This window comes from Pelodiscus sinensis, chromosome 2 (assembly GCF_052426305.1).
Source record: "Pelodiscus sinensis isolate ZL-2025 chromosome 2, ASM5242630v1, whole genome shotgun sequence".
NCBI lineage: Eukaryota > Metazoa > Chordata > Testudines > Trionychidae > Pelodiscus > Pelodiscus sinensis.
In genome coordinates, this window is record NC_143053.1 from 80,662,352 (window position 1) to 80,681,439 (window position 19,088).

Consider the following 19,088-nt stretch of genomic DNA (forward strand, 5'->3'; position numbering starts at 1 on the left):
TTAAACACAATTTAACATCCCTATCTCTGACATTAGACAGGACACAAGAAAAAAGTAAGTGTTCCTTCTCTTGTCCAGAAGAGACAGTGGTTTGTGAATGAAAGCTTCAAATTTATCAGCCACTTAATTTTACTAGATGCTGATATGAAAGATGGAAACCCCCCTTGTGCAAATTACAAAATAGACATAGTGGTAGGAACCAGTTTTCCTTTACCAATGGCTTGGGGGAGAGGAATCACAAAGGGGAGGAACAGAACTAACTGCCTTCCTATCCATCCATTGCTCCCAGATAAGGATCCTCTCACCCCTTCGTTTCTCTTTAGAAGCAAGGACTGGCATTTAGCAAACTTATGTGTGAAAATTTCCCTACCCAGGAACAACAGAAAGAGCCATAAGGGCTGTCCTACCTTCCGAGGATCCCCGGGTATGCCCAAGTATAGGAGACATGTCATTTTTGCTACACTAAATGGTAAAAATGACTCAAAGGCACCAAACTCCTTATTTTCCTACTTTGAGATCATAATGGAGTGACACTGCCCACTTTATAAGCAAAAAGGATACATTCCTATTGCAGACTTGAAAATAAGGTAAGTGACTAGTCAACTAGTCCAGTGTTTCTCAACCTTTTTTTTTTTATAAACTACGCCATTTAAAAAAAAATTGTAAGTATCTCCAGTACCTACAGTTTTCAGACACACAACATTTTTTTCTACCATTGCAACACATTTGTTTAAACAACTTGATAGTAGCCAGGCAGGCTATGACATTTTTGGGTGTAAAAAGTACAAAAATAATAAAGTGCTGTAAAACATAAATCAAAAATTCAGTTTTCTCCAAATTTCAGTTGTGTTGATGTACCCCCCAGACTTCTCTTGAGTACCCCTAAGGATACTTGAACCACTGGTTGAGAAACACTGAATTAATCACTTCCCTCCCCCCTTTCTGCCTCTATCAGAGGAGCCAGTGCTGGGGACAGGAACTAGTGCTGGGGGGAGCCGACTTAAAATCCAGTTCCTCAGAGCACTGTCTCTACAGGGAGCAAGGGAGGTAGCAAAGACTGGGCGTGAGCCAGGAATCCGCTATCCCAACTGGTGCCCAGTCCCAGGAGTTACACCTCTGCTGTCAGCTCTTAGTATGTTTAAAAAGAAGAAGCGCAGCAGGCGGGTGAGAGTGGGCCAGGAACCCGGCACGAACTGGGACAGCTGATTCCCAGCTCATGCCAGGTCCCCCCACTATGCACCAGCCTTTTAAGTGTATTAAGAGCCTACTGCTCTTTCTTCCTTTTAAATGTAGTGCCACAGCAGGAATCAGCTGTCCCTCCACTGCACTTCTGCTTTTTAAATGTATTAAGAGCCGGGAGGTCACAGGTCCATAAGCTAACCCTGCTGTGGCTCCCCCACTTATTAAATGACTGGTTGATGGAATTTTTTCTTCACTCAGCACACAGTCAACTGGTGGAACTCCTTGCCATAGGATGTGGTGAAGACTAGCACTTCAACGGGGTTCAAAAAAGAGCTAGATAGATTCACTGAGCTTAGGTTCATCAATGGTTATTAGCCACAATGGGTAGGAATGGTGTCCCTAGCCTCTGTTTTGTCTATAAATGGGTGACAGGAGAAGGATCACCTGAGGATTACCTGTTGTGTTTCCTCCCTCTGGGGCATCTGGTATTGGCTACTGTTGGCAGACAGGATACTTGGCTAGATGGACCTTTGGTCTGACCCAGCATGGCCGTTCTTATGAAATTCCATCAACTAGTTGATTAAACTAAATTTAACATCCCTAGTCTACAACATTTGTAATCACTTTCTATTCTGCCACTTATCTCATCCCAGGGCTTACCCCAAAGGGACTCAGAGGAAAATCTCCCCATTCCATCCCCCCATACTTTTTAAATTCCTTGGTTGATCCAAAAAATCATCCTCTTATCAGAAATTATTTTCTCTTCTTCTTTACATCTGTTTCAGTGATGCACTCCAAATTCAAGATTGTATCATGCTTAATACAATACTGAAAGCTGAAGTAATTAATAATCAAGAGGTTATCAATTTATACTCCTTGAAAAACAGGTACCTATAGAAAGTGGGGGGTGAGGGGGAAGAGTTGCCATTTTTAATTAAAGTCAGCTACAAATAACTACTCTAGAAAAGTTTGGGGGTAATATGCACCCCACCTTCACTACTCAACCCTAAAGATAAAGGAGAAACAAGGAGAAATGATAGAGACAGAAAGTTAAAGATTTTTTTTGAAATCAAGATGATTTTGCAGCAAATGGGGGAATTAACTTAAAAATACTTTTGCTAAACAAACATTTATGGAATTGTATTATCAGCATTCACCTGGTCAAAATTAATAGAGAAGAACTATAACCAAAACACATGGTTTTATGATGAACCTCAAATATCTTGGCAATCCACAATTTTTCTCTTTGGTTGAATCAAGCTGTCTGTTAGTAGATCAATATAAAACATGTTTTATTGTTTACTTAAATGAAAATGAAGTTTCAACAACTGAAATTATAAAATACTTAAGGCAGGACTTAACTCTTAAGGTAGGTATGTGGAACATGGTTCTGGAAGTGTGATATTTTTAATGAAGCATGTGAAGTTTTTAATCCAATACATCATTTCGAGCAATAATGGGCATATTCACAAAAGAGAAGCAGAAACTCACTTTATAAAACTTTGACAGATCACAGCTAAGTCAGTGATTTTTTTGGCTAAATCTTAAGAATTTCTGAAAGTGGTTTTGATATTTTTGTAGTTGAGATTTATGAATGTTTCCTGTTTCTTTTTGGTTTAACAGCAACATATTTGTAGAAGAAAACTGTAACAAATCTGTAAAGTCTAAACAAGTACACTATATGATAGTGAAATATCTGATGATCGGAAATACAGGTAACAAAAATGCTTCTTATGAGACCAGTCAAGGTGCAGATGAGTTCTTTGCCATTTGAAAACCCAATGGTCACAATCAGATGTTATCCCGCCACAAAAAGATTCACTGGATCTCCATAATGGCAAGATGTCAAGACTGAGGCTAACACCTCTATCCATAAAGCAAAGAAGAAAACAATTACTGCAACAGCATGGTTTCCCAAACTACCTCACCAATGCAGCTCATCTCTGAAATGAAAGTGTCTAGTCAATATCTCTAGTTTGGCAGACATGGACTAAGAATTTCACTTCAGAAGTCACTAAACAATCTTCAGGCACCATTGAGTTTTAGTAAGCAATGTTTCAGAGAGGCAGCATTGTTAGACTGTTTCAGCAGCGAACTAGCCACACTCAGTCAGCCAAATATCCACAATGTTCAAGCCAACTAGCCAAGCTCAACCGGCCAAATAGCCACATGTGGCTAGTGACTAACATGTTGGACACCACAGTTATAACTACCACAAATATTTAAAAGGGTCATCTGAAGAAGTGGGCTGTGCCCACGAAAGCTCATGATACCATCTACATGTTTTGTTAGTCTTTAAAGTGCTACCATACTATTTGTTGTTTTTTAAGTTTATCCTGTACAGACTAACTAGGCTACCCCTCTGAAGCATTTAAAATATGTAATTTTTAAATACAAATATCTTCTGTCCATTATGTGTGTCCAGGCCAGCAAATAGTGAAAACAAATTATTTAATTAAGGTTATTTTCTAAGTCTAAATCTGTTTGACTCACATTTCTTTATGATTTGATAGTAGGAAAAGATTTTGTATTCTCATGAGACAACCAAAAGGATTATATGTGCCATAACGTTCTATAGCAATCTGGTAACAAAACTATAAAGATGCACCAGTGGAAACAAATGCACAGTGTATATTACTGAGAATTCTTTTTATTAGATACAGGCAGTCCCCGGGTTACGTACAAGATAGGGACTGTAGGTTTGTTCTTAAGTTGAATCTGTATGTAAGTCGGAACTGGCGTCCAGATTCAGCCGCTGCTGAAACTGACCGCCAGTTCTGACTTACATACAGATTCAACTTAAGAACCCCAAGCTTCCCCAAGTCAGCTGCTGCTGAAACTGATCAGCGCTGATTCCAGGAAGCCTGAAGCAGAGCAACTCTGCCTCGGGCTTCCTGTAGTCAGCGCTGGTCAGTTTCAGCAGCGGCTGACTTGGGGACGCCTGGGGCAGAGCAGCTGGGGTGCTGCTGGGTTGCTCCAGTAGCACCGCTCCTCGGCGCTACTGGACCAACCCAGCAGCACCCCAGCTGCTCTGCCCCAGGCGTCCTGATTCAGCCACTGCTGAAACTGACCAGCAGCGGCTGAAGCAGGACGCCTGAGGCAGAGCAGCTGGGGTGCTGCAGGGTTGGTCCAGTAGTGCCCATAGCGGGTGCTGCAGGACCAATCCGCAGCGCCCCAGCTGCTCTGCTCCAGGGTCCAAAACAAAAGCCTGGTCTGCTGGGGGGGGGGGCACACTATCCGCGCCCCCCCCCCCCCAGCAGACCAGGGACACGGGGAGCAGAGCAGCAGCAGCAGTGGGGTGCCGCGCCTCTGAGGCTTTGCTCTGGCAAAGTCTCAGAGGCGCGGGACCCTCCCTCCCCCGCGGCTGCGGCTTCAGTCCCGGTGCCTGTGGTCTGCTGGGGACCGTCCCCAGCAGACCACAGGCACCTGGACTCAAGCGGCAGCAGCGGGCGGGTTCCCGCGCTTCTGAGGCTTTGCCAGAGCAAAGCCTCAGAAGCGCGGGGAACCGCTGCTGCTGCTGCTTGAGACCGGGTGCCTGTGGTCTGCTGGGGACGGTCCCCAGCAGACCACAGGCACCCGGTCTCAAGCGGCAGCAGGGGCGGATCCCCGCGCTTCTGAGGCTTTGCTCTGGCAAAGCCTCAGAAGTGCGGGAACCCGCCCGCTGCTGCCGCTTGAGTCCCGGAGCCTGTGGTCTGCTGGGGACGGTCCCCAGCAGACCACAGGCACCCGGTCTCAAGCGGCAGCAGCGGCGGTTCCCGCGCTCCTGAGGCTTTGCTCTGGCAAAGCCTCAGAAGTGCGGGAACCCGCCCGGTGCCCCTGGTCTGCTGGAGACGGTCTCCAGCAGACCAGGGGCACCGGAGCAGCTTACGAACGGGGCTTTCTCGCCCCGGAGCTCGCAGGTAGCAATCCGCTACCTCGACCTCCGGGGGCGAGAGCCCCGTTCGTAAGTGCGGAGCCGACATAAGTCGGATCCGCGTAAGTCGGGGACTGCCTGTATTTAAAACAAGGCATGATCGTAAAATTGAGACAGAACACTTGTAGCTATTTATAAAATTAAAATTCAATTGATTTTCAATCAATATTTTAACAGTATATTCTGAAGACTCATAAGACAAGCAATTTCATTTCAAGGTCTCTATCATTAATGAAGATTAATTTCAATATTTTAAGATGAATAAAGATATCATTCCATGATTTTTATTATCTATTTAGGCACTTTAGTTCACTTATTTCAGTGGCATATTATTCTGGTAGTAATGCTGGAGTATAAAATGGATTAATTTTAATTATATATTATGATAAAACATCAGAACTATATCTCCAGAAACATACAAAATGCATTTTGGGATTGCTTTAATGCAGAATTAACTTGATTCATGTCTATACACAAAAATCCTTAACTTGAGTTTGGCAGTGTGCTTAACTTCAGTGGGCTGACCTGTCAGAGGATACACATTAAAGATCAAGTTAGCACAATTCATCGGGTGCCAACTAGGGATGTTTAAATAAGTTATTTTACTAATCGAGTAGTCGAATCTTTCACTACTCGATTAGTCGATAGGAGAAGGCAGCTGGCTCAGTCCCATCTCCTACCGGGACCAAACACCGCTATAGCTCTGCAATTTAAAACACAGTAGCAGTTGGGGGTCAAGCTGTAAGGCTGTTTGATCAGCTGGCAGCAGCCCCTATCTGCGAGGAGTCCTAGTGGGGAGTTGGGACCCTCCACACAGACAAGGGCTGCTATGGGAACAATCTCCCCTGACCCCCCACACTGCTGCCTCTGATAGAAGCAGCAGTATGGCACAAGTGGGGGGGAGGAGGAAAGTGCAAGGGAGATGTGCTGGGAGGAACCTGCCACTAACAGCATTGAGGTGTTGATTCCCAAATTCTAACAAACAATAACAGGAAATTGTGAGGGGTATGAATTACAGAAATACTTAGAGATCACAACTGAGGTCAGGATCCCTTTATGCTAGACAACAATCACATAGTGACAGAGTAAGACACGAAGCAAGCTTAGAGGTGATATGATTTACCCAGGTTAGTAACAGCAGGTTAGTGATAAAATGTATTAGGACTCTGGACCTTTAGATTCTAATGTTGTAGTCTATACTACCTCCCCTTCTTTCCAAATTCCTGTTGCTTCCACACCTGAGGAAATTTTGAAGAAGAGATTTAAGATTCATACACAACTCCAACTATTCCTTGACTTCAAGCAGGTGTTCTAATAAAAGGAGACACTCATTAGCCCAAAAAGTAAACAATAGCTCTATTAATCTTTTATGGCAAACACCTTCATGTGGAGCCTATAAAAAGCAAGAATATGAACTTTCCCCAAAACAAGAGCATGAGAATGCTGTCCTCGGGCTAATACCTGAGGCAGAAATTAAGACTATCCACACGTTCTATCAAACGCACAAAAATCAGAAAAATAACAAAAAATTATGAAAGCCTCAGCAGTCACTTGCAGCCCATGAAAGCTTATGACTAAATAAAATTGTTAGTCTTTAAAGTGCCACAGGACACCTCACTGTTTTCAGATGTATGAGATAGTTTCAGGTTTGACAACATTCCTTTGAAGTCTATACATTGGCTTGGAAACAGTTGCATTTGAGATGTGAATCCTGCATGCATACATACGCAGATGCTTAGTTTTAAGAACTTGCAAGGGCACTTTTTTCAGTAGGACTATTCACAAGTTAAGTGCAAGCATAAACATTTACAAAATAAGGATCCATGACTGAAATACACAACTCACTCACTTTCCTAATTGTTTCTGTAACAATTCATAAAAAATTTTCAGCTTAAGTTTCCAAACAATATCCCTCCTGAACAGCCAGTCCAATCTACCTACCGCACCAAAAGGATATGTACAAGAACAAGTAATTCATTTAGTAACCTGAATATCCATTTGAAGTGTTCAGTATGACCAAAGTTTTCTCTCTATTGCACGTTTGTATTAACTATAGTTATAGGTTTCAGTACTTTAGGAAGTCTGTTAAAAATTAACAAACATAAGTGTTCTACATTATTCTTCTTTGTATAAATAATTTGGACCCTGGACAGAATGCAAATATAAATACATGAAATAAAGAGAAATACAAGGAATTCCAATAAATCTGTCCAGTTATCCTTCCTCAAAACCAATCCTGGCAGTTATATACACATTTTAATTAAAAAAAAAACTAAGACCACTGGGATTTTCCTTTTTCTGAAAGTTTCAATGAAAATGGGTTTTTTTGTTGTCTGAATATTCCCTGTGCAGTATTTACAACACCAAAATTGCCGCATAGTGCTGATGCAGGAGAGCATGAGAGTCAAACCAAAAGCTCTACCCTCATTGTCCAAGCTGAATCAAAGCATAAACAGTTAAAATACTTATTTAAAAAAATATTTTCTTCAGTGTTAACAGTCTATGGCTGTTTCGACATTAAAAATAAAGGACAAGATACTTCTTGAAAATCAGGAGATGTGTTTAGCTCTAACAAAGAGCTGCTGCCAGACATCTTGCTGCCCTCCATACAAAGTAACCAAACCATTGTGAGAGATGCTTTTAGAACAGAAAGAATAAAGAAATCTTGGGTCACCACCCTCTTTCTCCAGGCCAAACCCATTCCAACAGGACTGCTCCCTATGCGCTATCTAATCAAGATTTAAAAGTCCACAATAGAGACAGTCAGGCTACTTCCCCTACAGCTATATCCCGTCTACAACGCCCCGCGGTTGGGGGGGGGGACATCCCATCAGCGGCAATGGGAGGATTTCGTATCCTAAAGAGGGGAAGGGAAAAGAAGCCACCGGACCAGTCCCCGCAACACCCCCGCTGTCCCCGAGGACTCCAGCCCGGCTTGCCCCCTAGCAAACAGAGCGGCCAGGAGGGACGTGCCTCCCTTACCGGTGGGCGCGCTGTCCAGGATGCGCAGGTCGTAGGCCCCGGAGCAGCGGTAATTGGCCGCGGTGCCGTTGTCCCAAACCACCACCACCTCCTCGGGGCTCTCGAAGCTGCGCACGGTGCCCACGTGGCCCTCGCCGCCGTCCTGCTTCCCCCACTTCCAGTCCGGGCCCCGCACCACCCGGGCCCCGACCCCCTCCACCATCACGCGGTTGTTCCGGGCGCTGCTCATGCCGGGGCCGCCCCTGGCCCACGGGCCCGCTGGAAGGACGCAGGGGCCCGGCCACGGGGGGCGTCTCCGCAGGGGCTGCACTGGGGGAGGACAGCGGGGCCTCTCCGCTCTGCGGCGCGGCGGGCGGGTTTCCCCTCCCCCGCGCTGGGCGCTCCCGGCTCGAGCCGCCCGCTGGCGCCGTCTACAAGTCCCGGGCGCAGGAGCGAGCCTGGCGGCGGCTCAACCGCTACATCCGGGTACCTCGGCGACCGGGAATCGAGGGGCGGGGAGAGAGCGAGACCACCATCGCCGCTTCATCCTCTAGCACAGGGCGCATGCGCTGCCGCCTGCTAGGGCGCACGCGCACCGGGGGGCCCCGTGCAAGAAAGAACGGTACCTCGCAGGAGAAGGAGGCTCGTCATCGCCACCTAGCGAGAGGAGTTGAGCATTGCGGGCGCATGTGTAACCCACTGGATCGCCCTAGCTTCGAGGATGCGCACCACCAGGGGCTACTGGTGCCTGCGGGAAAAGAGATGCAGGGAGGGGCACACAGAGGGTGGGGCATGTAGGGCACCCCATTTAGCAGCTAACGTTTTGGTAGAGTATGGGGTGCGGTGCGCGCGGCGTATAGGCAGCGTCGGCCCCGGGTGCGTGTTTGGGTGGCCCTGCCCCAGGGTGCGCCGCGTAAGGGCCTGTGCTGGCCCCGGGCGAACAGCATATGGGCAGCGCCAGTCCCAGCTGCGCGGCATTTGGGCAACCCTGGCCCTGGGCACGTGGCACAAGGGTTGTGGCGGCCCCTAGGCACGCGACATATGGGCGGTGCTGGCCCCTGGGTACGCGGCACAGTGGTGGCACTGGCCCCGGGCACACAGGCACAGGAGCGGTGCTGGCCCTGGGCATGTAGCACATGGGCGGTGGCGGCCCCGCCCCTGGGAGTGCGGTGCATGGGCTATTCCAGCCCCTGCACACGGCGTATCAGCAGCCCCACCCCTGGGAACGCAGCACAGGAGCAGCCTGCCCCCAGGCGTGTGGCATATGGGCAGCCCCCACCTCTGGGCATGCGGCACAGGAGCGGTGCCAGCTCCGGGAGTGCGGCACATGGGTGTCGCCAGCATCGGGCGCATGGCATATGGGTGGCCCCTCCCCCAGGCATGTGCACAGCCCCGCCCCGGGTGCATGTGTGGCCCCTCCCCTGGGTGCCTGGTGCGTGAGCAGCCCTGCCCCCGTGCACCTGGCAGCCCCAAAAGGTTGGGGACCACTGCTGTGGACCTTTCAATCTGTTGCGGGTGGTAAAAGGCAGCCTTCCCAAGGTGGGGCCTCTAGCCACTATTGCAGTACACGTACATGATAATAATGGTGCCATGCACACCCCGGCTGTATATTTTAAGCTTTCCCTCATTTACTTAAGAGAGAATTCAGATGGTTTTTGGACCATAGCAGCTAGTTTCAACCCGCAGCAGCATCCGCCTCAACAGCTATACTCATTTCAGCCCATACATGGCCCTGCTGGCTACATATGAGCACTGGAGGGAAGAGGTGGGGAATAAGCTATGGGTAGGGTGACCAAGGTGTCCAGTTTTCAGTGTTGAGTGACTAATGCTGTCCTGGCTATTCACTGTGTCTCAGAAGCATCCCGCAAATCTGGCCTCTAGACAGGAAGGGCATGGGGCTCCACATGCTACCCATGCCCCCTAGCAATTGGTCTTCACTCCCATTGGCCGGGAATCACAGCCAAGGGGAGTTGCAGGCATCACACATACCCAGCCTCCCTGACCCCAGAGTCTGGGGACGGAGGAGGATACACGGCCCCAGCCTCCCCAGCCCTGGAGCATAGGGGAGGAAGGGCGGTGCATAACCCCAGCTCTAGAGCACAGGGAGGGAGGAAGATGCATAGCTCCAGCCTCCCTGGCCCGAAGCACTGGAGGGGTGGGTATTGGGGGCAGCAACACTCAACCCCTAGAACACCTACAGCAGGTGTTCTGGGGATAGAGTGTGGACAGGGCCAGGCTGGCAGTTTGGGAAGGCTGTGCCTTCTCCCACCTATTATACTGGACTCCCATGCTGCTACCCCTGCCATGAAGCCCTCTCAGACTTCAATCCCACCCAAACTTGGAGCTCTCTCCTGCATTCAAAACCCTCATCTCTGGCCCTACCCTAGAATCCATACCCCAAGTTAGAGCCTTCACTCTCTCCTGCACCTCATCCCTTGCCCCAATCAAGTGAAAGTGAGTAAGGGTGGATGAGTGCAAGTGATGCAGGAAGGGGGAATTCAGTGAGCTGGGGGTAGGGCCTTAGGGAAAGGCAGTATGTACCTTTTCCCACCTCTGGTCACACATGAAGTTCCCCTGCACAAAACTCTGACTTTCACAAAGTCAAGATCTAGGACAGGGCTACTCAACTTTGGAAGCCCTGGGGGCCACAATGATACAGCACATGCCGAGGGCCACAATTTAAGTGTGGTTGCATAAACATGCAAATATATATGCAAATAGCTTCTTTCACCCGGATAGGCATGAATACAAAACACTTTCCACAATGCCTCAGCACTCTCAGCACCTCCTTCCTGGGGGCTAAAAACACCGACGCCCTGTATCCATCTGTTCCAGCCAGCCCACCTGCTTGTGTCTTTCAATGCTCACCCCGCCAGGGATACACCTCGCCATTGTGGAGCGTGTTCCCAGTGGAGGCCATGTTCAAAGGATCCCATTTGTGGGCAGCATGTTGAGCCCCCTGTAAATCCAAACCGCACTGTGGGCCGCAAACAAACAGGCTGCAAGCCTGATCTAGAATATGGCTCTTAATAAATCCTTACACACACACACAGGCAAACATATTTCACTCTAAAAATTACTCTTGGGTTTCCTTTAATTCCACAGATGCCATGTTGATATTTATCCATCTTAAATAATGTTTTCCACTTCTTTTCTAATACAAAATTATATCATGATTTACAGAAGGCATAGCTAAAGGAAGACTAACTGATGTTATTTGATTGTTTTTGTCTGTCCTTACAAGTATGTGCTATGCTGAATAGTAAGCATCCTAGGCAGGATTTGAAAGAGAGAAGTGATTAGGCAGAAGAGAAAAATAACTGCTAAAAGATAGCTCTCTTCCCTTATAACTAGGTTATTATTTCCCTTTCTGTATTTCCTTTACACGTCAGGGATGGAAGAGCTCATGAAAGCATTTCCTGGCTTTTCTTGCATACAGCTTTCTCACAGTGCAGCATAATTGTGACATAAAACTTCTAAACCACCATAACACTGATCCCATTAGTCATTGTTTCCTCCATTATATTAAGACTGAAATGTTTACTCATAAGGAACAGCTTCTTTAATATGAAACTATGATCTGTGTGCATCCATTCCCTAGCAGAGTTTGATTTCTATTTCTGCAGTGGAAGCCTCAAAAAATTAACATATATCTTCCCAGGAAAGTGTGTCATTCTTAAATTGCTATGCTGAGAGTAAATTTTGCATATACTAAGCTTATAACATGAGTATGTGACGTTTTCCAGCCATTCAGCCAGAGCAGAACACCAATTCACAAGAGTTGTAAATCACAAAGTTACCAGAACATTTTTCTCTTTCTATATGTGGGTGTTTGATGTTCTGAAGATCTATTGATTTCCCTACAATCATAATTTTCTCATTTAATTCATTCTACTTTTTAGATACTGATTATCAGCAAGTGTACAGTTGGTGTTGTTTGCTGAGGATCCAGTGCTCATACTTTTTATTACTCTGGCTAAAATGGTTGAAGCAGTCTTCCTTGTGCCTGAGTTCTGTGTTTTTTTAAAAAATTACTCTCTCTTCCAAATCTTAGGGTGTGTCTAGACTACATGCCTCCTTCGACGGAGGCATGTAGATTAGCCAGATCGGAAGAGGGAAATGAAGCCGCGATTAAAATAATCGCGGCTTCATTTAAATTTAAATGGCTGCCCCGATCTGCCGATCAGCTGTTTGTCGGCAGATCGGGGGAGTCTGGACGCGATGCCCCGACAAAGAAGCCTTTCTTCATCGACACAGGTAAGCCTCGTGAAACCAGGTTTACCTGTGTCGATGAAGAAAGGCTTCTTTGTCGGGGCATTGCGTCCAGACTCCCCCGATCTGCCGACAAACAGCTGATCGGCAGATCGGGGCAGCCATTTAAATTTAAATGAAGCTGCGATTATTTTAATCGCGGCTTCATTTCCCTCTTCCGATCTGGCTAATCTACATGCCTCCGTCGAAGGAGGCATGTAGTCTAGACACACCCTTAGTCCTGAAAAAATTCTCATGTTAACAGAAGAACTAATGTGGCAGGATTTTTTGTTCTTTTTTTATTTTTTAAATATAATTTTGGGTTAAGATTAAACTACAAAAAGTATGGGCCAATTCTGCTTTCAAGGAATGAGCTATCCATAGCACATAAACAGATATGACAAGAGTTGAGGCTGTGTGAAGAAAGAGCCCTGGGAGGTAACAGGTATGATGATTTCTCAACAATCATGAGGTCAAGAGAACACATCTAGACAGAGACCAGTCATAGGGCAGTAGCTTAACAGGGTGATCTCCCATGGCCTCAGGGTGACTCTGCAAGCGGCCCTGGCTTCTATTTCTCTCTTCCAGAGTTTCTAATAACTCTGTGCAAGCTTTCCAAACATACATAACCCTTTGAGAGGTTAATTATGAGAATCCCACAACCATAGTCCAAAATTTCTCAGAGAAGTCCAAACACTACATTCAAGGCGCCCTAGTCTAAAAATATACCAAATATAGTTCTGCCATTTTTAACCATGACCCAGCTAGTTGGTATAGATCAAGCATCCGAGCTGCAATGCTGCATCTCTCACCACATCTCATCCCAGCCTCTCTAGCCGAGGTGCATCTCTGCCCTGCTTTATTCTCAGGTTTGGTTCTAGCTCTTGCCAAGAGACAACAGCAGGCTCACCCCTCATTGCATCATTATCCTCCAGCTTTCAGCTCCTTGGGATCTATAGCATCATATCATTGGCCCTTTTTGCTGCTCTCAGCCTTCTTTCCTCTTTGGTCATGGCTCTTTGGCCTGGGAAAGTTTGTAGATGGCCCGTAATTTGGCCCTGCTGCTCAGCTAGGGAACTCTCACTGCTCTCTCCTTCAGGGTCATCTGCTCTTGAAGCTCTCAGCCCCAGCTCTGTTTCTGAGCTCTGTCCCTCTATGCTCTAGCTCTGGGCTTTCCTGTACCTTTGGGCTTACTCTCATTTGTAACTCCCAAAGGCAATCCTGCACGCCCCTCCCCCATTTCACCAAACTATGCATTTGGACTGGAACAGGCAAGCTGAGCTTAGATATCCTGTTATGGTGAGCTACAACAGACAACTGAAACTATGCCAAATGTGCTTTTCCTATGAAAAACAGGAATCAGTACTTTTAACTACAAGCCTCTTCAACCTTTTCCCTTATGGCTTCATTGCCTGTCTTCCCACACTATAAAAAATAAAAAATGCTGATTCTCAGATATCTACGAAAAGTGTCACTTCAGTCACTTTGCTTCTTATTGCATTGAATTCAGATTTTTCATCCATATGTTCAAGGTTCTAAGTTATAGCCTTTCCCTACTCACTTTTGCTCTTTTTCCCTTGTATCGACTTTTTCATATCCAGCTGTGCCCCTAGTTTTATTTTCATTCTTTCCAAGTCAGGTTCTTGAATAGGCCCCATCTTTCAGGGCACATCTACATAGCAGGGCTAAAGCTGAAATAAGCTATGCAACTTGAGCTACATCAATTGTTTAGTTTAAGTTGAAATAGCTGATTTCAGATTTTGGCGCTGTCTACACAGCAGGAAGTACGAGAAAGAGCACTCTTCCTCCGACTTCCCCTCGTAAAATGAGGATTACAGGAGTCAAGAGTAAGAAGTTGTCCAGCTCGACATTATTTTGACATTATGTTGAAATAACTGCTTGTAGTGTAGCTGTAGGCTACGTTATTTCAGAATAATGTACGTTTTTCCGAAATAACACTGCTGTGTAGATGTACCCTCAGTGAGCCAAGTAACCTTCAAATCCCTCCTCAAAATTCACTCCTTTTGGTGAGAATTTTATTACTGATCTCAACTCGAATGATCTCTCGTCTGGCTGGCATCAAAGAAAGAAAAATATGAAACAGGACTACAAAGTGACCAGCTTTTTAAAAAAAAAATGCTCTCTCAAAAACTATTTCCTTTACCTTCCTCTAATACCATAAGCTCACAGACATTTACCTTCCTCCCCCTTCCCCCCCCCCCGCATCTCCCTTCTTTTCTGAAATTTGATTTGTCCTTTTCATATGTGTTCTTTTTTTTAATTGTATCCTTTGGTATATATGGTTGTGACTATTTTCTTCCACTATTTGATCTGAGGAAGTCGGTCTGGCCCACGAAAGCTCATCATCTAATAAACCATCTTGCTAGTCTTTAAAGTGCTACATAATCCTGTATTTTGCTTCCTCTATTGAGTGTTCTTAAAGCTACATCCACCACCATGGTTTGTTGATCATTTGTTAGCATGTCAATTTTATTTGACATTTAGATAACAAACTCTATGGGCCAGGTACTTTTGTATACAGGCAGTCCCCGGGTTACATGGATCCGACATACATCGGATCCCTACTTACAAACGGGGTGAGGCAACCCCGCACTAGCTGCTTCCCCCCAGCAGACCAGGGAGATGCGAAGCTAGCGCCCCCCACAGCAGACCAGGGAGACACGGAGCAGCTTTTCTCAGCAGACACCTCAGCTTGAGAATAAAGGACTGAGGGAAGTGAGGTGTGGGAGAATAGAACTGAGCTCTGGAGAAATGTTTGGCTAGAGTTTCCCCTACAATATGTACCAGTTCCAACTTACATACAAATTCAACTTAAGAACAAACCTACAGTCCCTATCTTGTACATAACCTGGGGACTGCCTGTACTTATATATAAAGTGACATGTAAGTGTATAGAATAAATAATGTCATGGATGAGTCTATAACGGTAATAAAATTTAGTGGGGTTTGGTTGTTTGCTTTTGAAAATTTAGCTAATTAGTAACTGTATTGTTGCCACTATAAAATTTGTGACTACTTAGAACTTTCTTGTTGACACATTTCTATATATAATAGCCACAGTAATTTTGGAGATAGTATTCAGATTCTCCAACTCTGAAAGCACCAGTTATTGCTGTAACTAGAACAGAATCTTCTCTGGAACTTAAGTGGACAGTTCAGATTCCAAACAGTAGATGGCACACACTGGTCACTATTATGTGAAGAGAAAAACACTTGGGGTAGAGGGAAACTGCAGGGAATAAATTCTCCATGATTCCTCCTGTGGAGGTAGGTTCAGTCCCCAAATCTCACTGATTCCTTAAGCAAAATGCAGGACTATGTAGCACTTTAAAGACTAACAAGATGGTTTATTAGATTATGAACTTTCGTGGGCCAGACCCACTTCCTCAGATCAAATAGTGGAAGAAAATAGTCATAACCATATATACTAAAGGATACAATTAAAAAAAATGAACACATATGAAAAGGACAAATTACATTTCAGAACAGAAGGGGTATGCAAGCTGGGGGAAGGAAAATGTCTGAGAGTTAATGATATTGGAGGTGGGGAAGGTAGATGTCTGTGAACTAATGGCATTAGAGGTGATAATTGGGGAAGCTATCTTTGTAATGGGTAAGGTAGTTGGGGTCTATGTTCAATCCCCCCCGGAGAGTGTTGAATTTTAGCATGAATGACAGTTCAGAGGATTCCCTTTCAAGTGCAGACGTAAAAGTTCTTTGTAGCAGAATGCAGGTAGTTAAGTTGTTGAGACAGTGTCCTTTCTGGTTGAAATGGCAAGAAATTGTTTTTTCTTTGTGATCCTGTCTGATATCTGTTTTGTGGGCATTAATCCTTTGGCGAAGTGTCTGAGACGTTTGTCCAATGTACATAGCAGACGGACACTTTCGGCACATGATTGCATAAATTATATTTCTGGATGCGCAGGAATATGTGTTCTTGATCTTAAAACTCACTTGGTTAGGTCCAATAATGGTATCAGCAGAATGAATATGTGGACAAAGCTGGCAACAGGGTTTGTTGCAAGGGAAGGTACCAGGGTTGGTATTAGTGTGGTATGATTCCTTAAGATCTTCAAAAAGCACATGACTTTCCTCTTCAGATTCCAAAGCTCTTGTCATCCCCCAGGGCTCCTTAGCAACACCACTATTGCATAGTGCCTGCAGTGCAACCATGAATTCCCCCACTTAGTGAATGATTGTGCATTTGGCTGAGTTAGCTGAAAGATTTATAGATTTACATGCAATTAGACAAAGACTTGCACCTCGGGACACTCCCAAGTATCTCATAGACTGGATGGTATAAATTATACTCTCCTGGCATGCTGATTTCTAGATAGGATTATGTCTTAGGCCTTGTCTATGCTAGCACTTTTGTTGGTCAGGGGTGTGATAAAACCCACACCATTAATTGCTTTAAGTTCCAATGATAAAAGTGCCAAAGATGGCACTTGTTGTGGGTGATTTAATTATGCTGGTGAGAGAGTTCTGCTAGCTACACAGGATATCTTACAGCAGCACAGCTGCAGAAGTGCCCAGACCCACGGATGGGGGGAATAGCGGCGGGGGTGCAACTGCCTGAGGGCGCAGAGATTCAAAAGGGCCAGAGCTCCCAGACACTCCCACTGAGACAGTAGCTGGAGCCTTAGGGTTTCCTGGGGGAGGCGCAACATGCTTTGGGCAGCTCATAGGCTAGTCCCAGCCCTACTCCTTCCACCCAAGGCCCCACCCCTCCTCAGGGCACAGAGCAGAGTCCCTCTGCCTTGCCTCAGGGCCTGGCAAAGCTCTTAGGGTTGCCAGGTGTCCGGTATTGATCGGGACAGTCCGGTATTTTCGCCTCCTGTCTGTTAAAAAAAATTAGAAAATACCGGACACCTAAAATGTCTGGTATTTTCTGATTTTTTACCAGACAGGAGGTGAAAATCCTAGGTGCTTACTGGGCTCCACTGGGGAGCTGTCCGGCCCAGCACAGGGAGGCAAGATGGTGGGCTGCTGCTGACAGCCTGTTAGGGCCCCAAAGCCTCAAAAGCGTTTCTTAAAGGGGCCACGCTGGGTTTTTTTATTTTTATTTTTTATGCTTAGGAACTCTCGGGGTTCTTTTTTGTTTCTGTTTTTGTTCAGTATTTTTTCAGAAACCATCTGGCAACCCTACTGATTGTGCCACTGTAAGGTATGTAACGTAGACATAGCCTAACTGCTGAAAGGTAAAGCTTCTGATGCTTTTGCCAAATTAAGGCTTCCTTTTCAGGCATATCTACGGTGACTATACACTCCTTTTTTTGCCGGGACAGTCCCGGATTTAAGAGTTCTGTCCCAGTGTCCTGATAAAGGCGGCAAATGTCCCAGAAAACCCACTGGGATCCAGCTACAAATGGCACCGCCATTTCCCCCCCCCCTCCCGGGACACCCTCACAGACACCCAGCGCTAGCGTGGCGCACCAGCTACGCCCCACCTCCACCTAGCACGTAAGCGGATCCCTTGGTCCTTTGCGTGGACACCCAGGGCCGCTGCTGGTGGCACACAGTATCTGGAGCTCCAAGCTCCCCTGTCGCACGCACCGCTGTCCAGCATGCCCTCTGCCCCTCCCCCATGGCCCTTCCCTCCTGCTGCAGGACTGCCAGCTCAGTCACACCGCCTCCTCCATTCACAGGTGGCCGCCGCCACTGCTAGAAGGGAAGGGGGATAAACCCAGCAAACCGCTCTTGGGAGCTGCCGCCGGAGTCCCGGCAGGGACTGCGCAGAGCCCAGCTGGAGTGCTGCAAAGCGGGGAGCGTTCGGGCTCTGCCGGTGCGCTCTGTGCACAGCCCTTTCTCCTCCTGCTCCTTCCCACCCCGCTGAATGAGGTTTAAGGGTTATTTCGAAAGAAGGGTTTTCTTTTGAAATAACCGCATCTAGACAGCGTTTTTTATTTTGAAATAGGGTATTTCAAAATAGCAGCCGGACACAATTATGCAAATGAAGCACAGGAAATTCAAATCCCCGCTTCATTTGCAATTTCGCTCGGCTGAATTTGCATTCCTCTCTTGAAAGAGGAATGCAGTGTAGACATACCCCATGTCCGATCCTTCAAACACATTTCCTTGGTTCCTAAGGCCTTGGTTACACAATGCAGTCAGTAACCATTATCTGGATAAAGCAAGAATGTCTGAACTTTGTCCCACTGAAGGCTGCAAACACAGCTATTCAATAGCCAAAGGTCATAAAATGGAATAGATTACAGATGTCCTGTCTTAAATACATAGGTGCAGTGTATCATAATGTTATGAGCTGGATAAAACCTTTTTATCTGGCTGAGTCACTGAGACTCAGGAGTGTGAATGCAACCCTGACATAACATAGCTAAGGATAAATGAATCATAATTCCCACCTAAAATCTGTCCAGGAGTTGTAGAGTATATGGCCCCAGGAGAAGGGGAAGGTAAGGAGAGTTGCCAAATATTGTTTTAAGTAAGTCTATGTGAGGGAAAACAGAAACAGAGGGAAAAAAACCTGAAGAAAATCAAGCAGAAACCTGTAAACATGGGTGATCTGGAGAACAGTCTATAGAGGTTCTGGGTTGGAACACTGGTTGAGAAGTGTCTTGGCTGTGTAAACTAAGAAACTAGTCCCTTTCCTTTGATTGCATCTTCATTCAGAGAAGCAGGAGATTATACATTCATTGGAAATGAATAAAATAATATCAAAGATAATACCAGACTTCAACATGCCTGGGGCCTTGAACTTTGAATAGCTGCTCAGGTCAAAGGGAATAACAGAAAATAC

The 19,088-nt window shown here is 46.1% G+C and overlaps 1 protein-coding gene across 4 annotated transcripts in view; it reads right to left on the reverse strand.

Moving 5' to 3' along the window:
• Nucleotides 1-8,631, reverse strand: part of MIB1 (MIB E3 ubiquitin protein ligase 1) — a 104,599-nt gene extending 95,968 nt beyond the window's left edge. For all 4 annotated transcript variants that reach the window (XM_006139056.5, XM_006139055.5, XM_006139057.5 and 1 more), the window contains exon 1: nt 8,078-8,631. In XM_006139056.5, the coding sequence (XP_006139118.1) occupies nt 8,078-8,306 (229 nt within the window). In that variant the 5' untranslated portion in view covers nt 8,307-8,631. The remainder of the gene's footprint in view (nt 1-8,077) is intronic.
• Nucleotides 8,632-19,088: the final 10,457 nt, after the last annotated feature.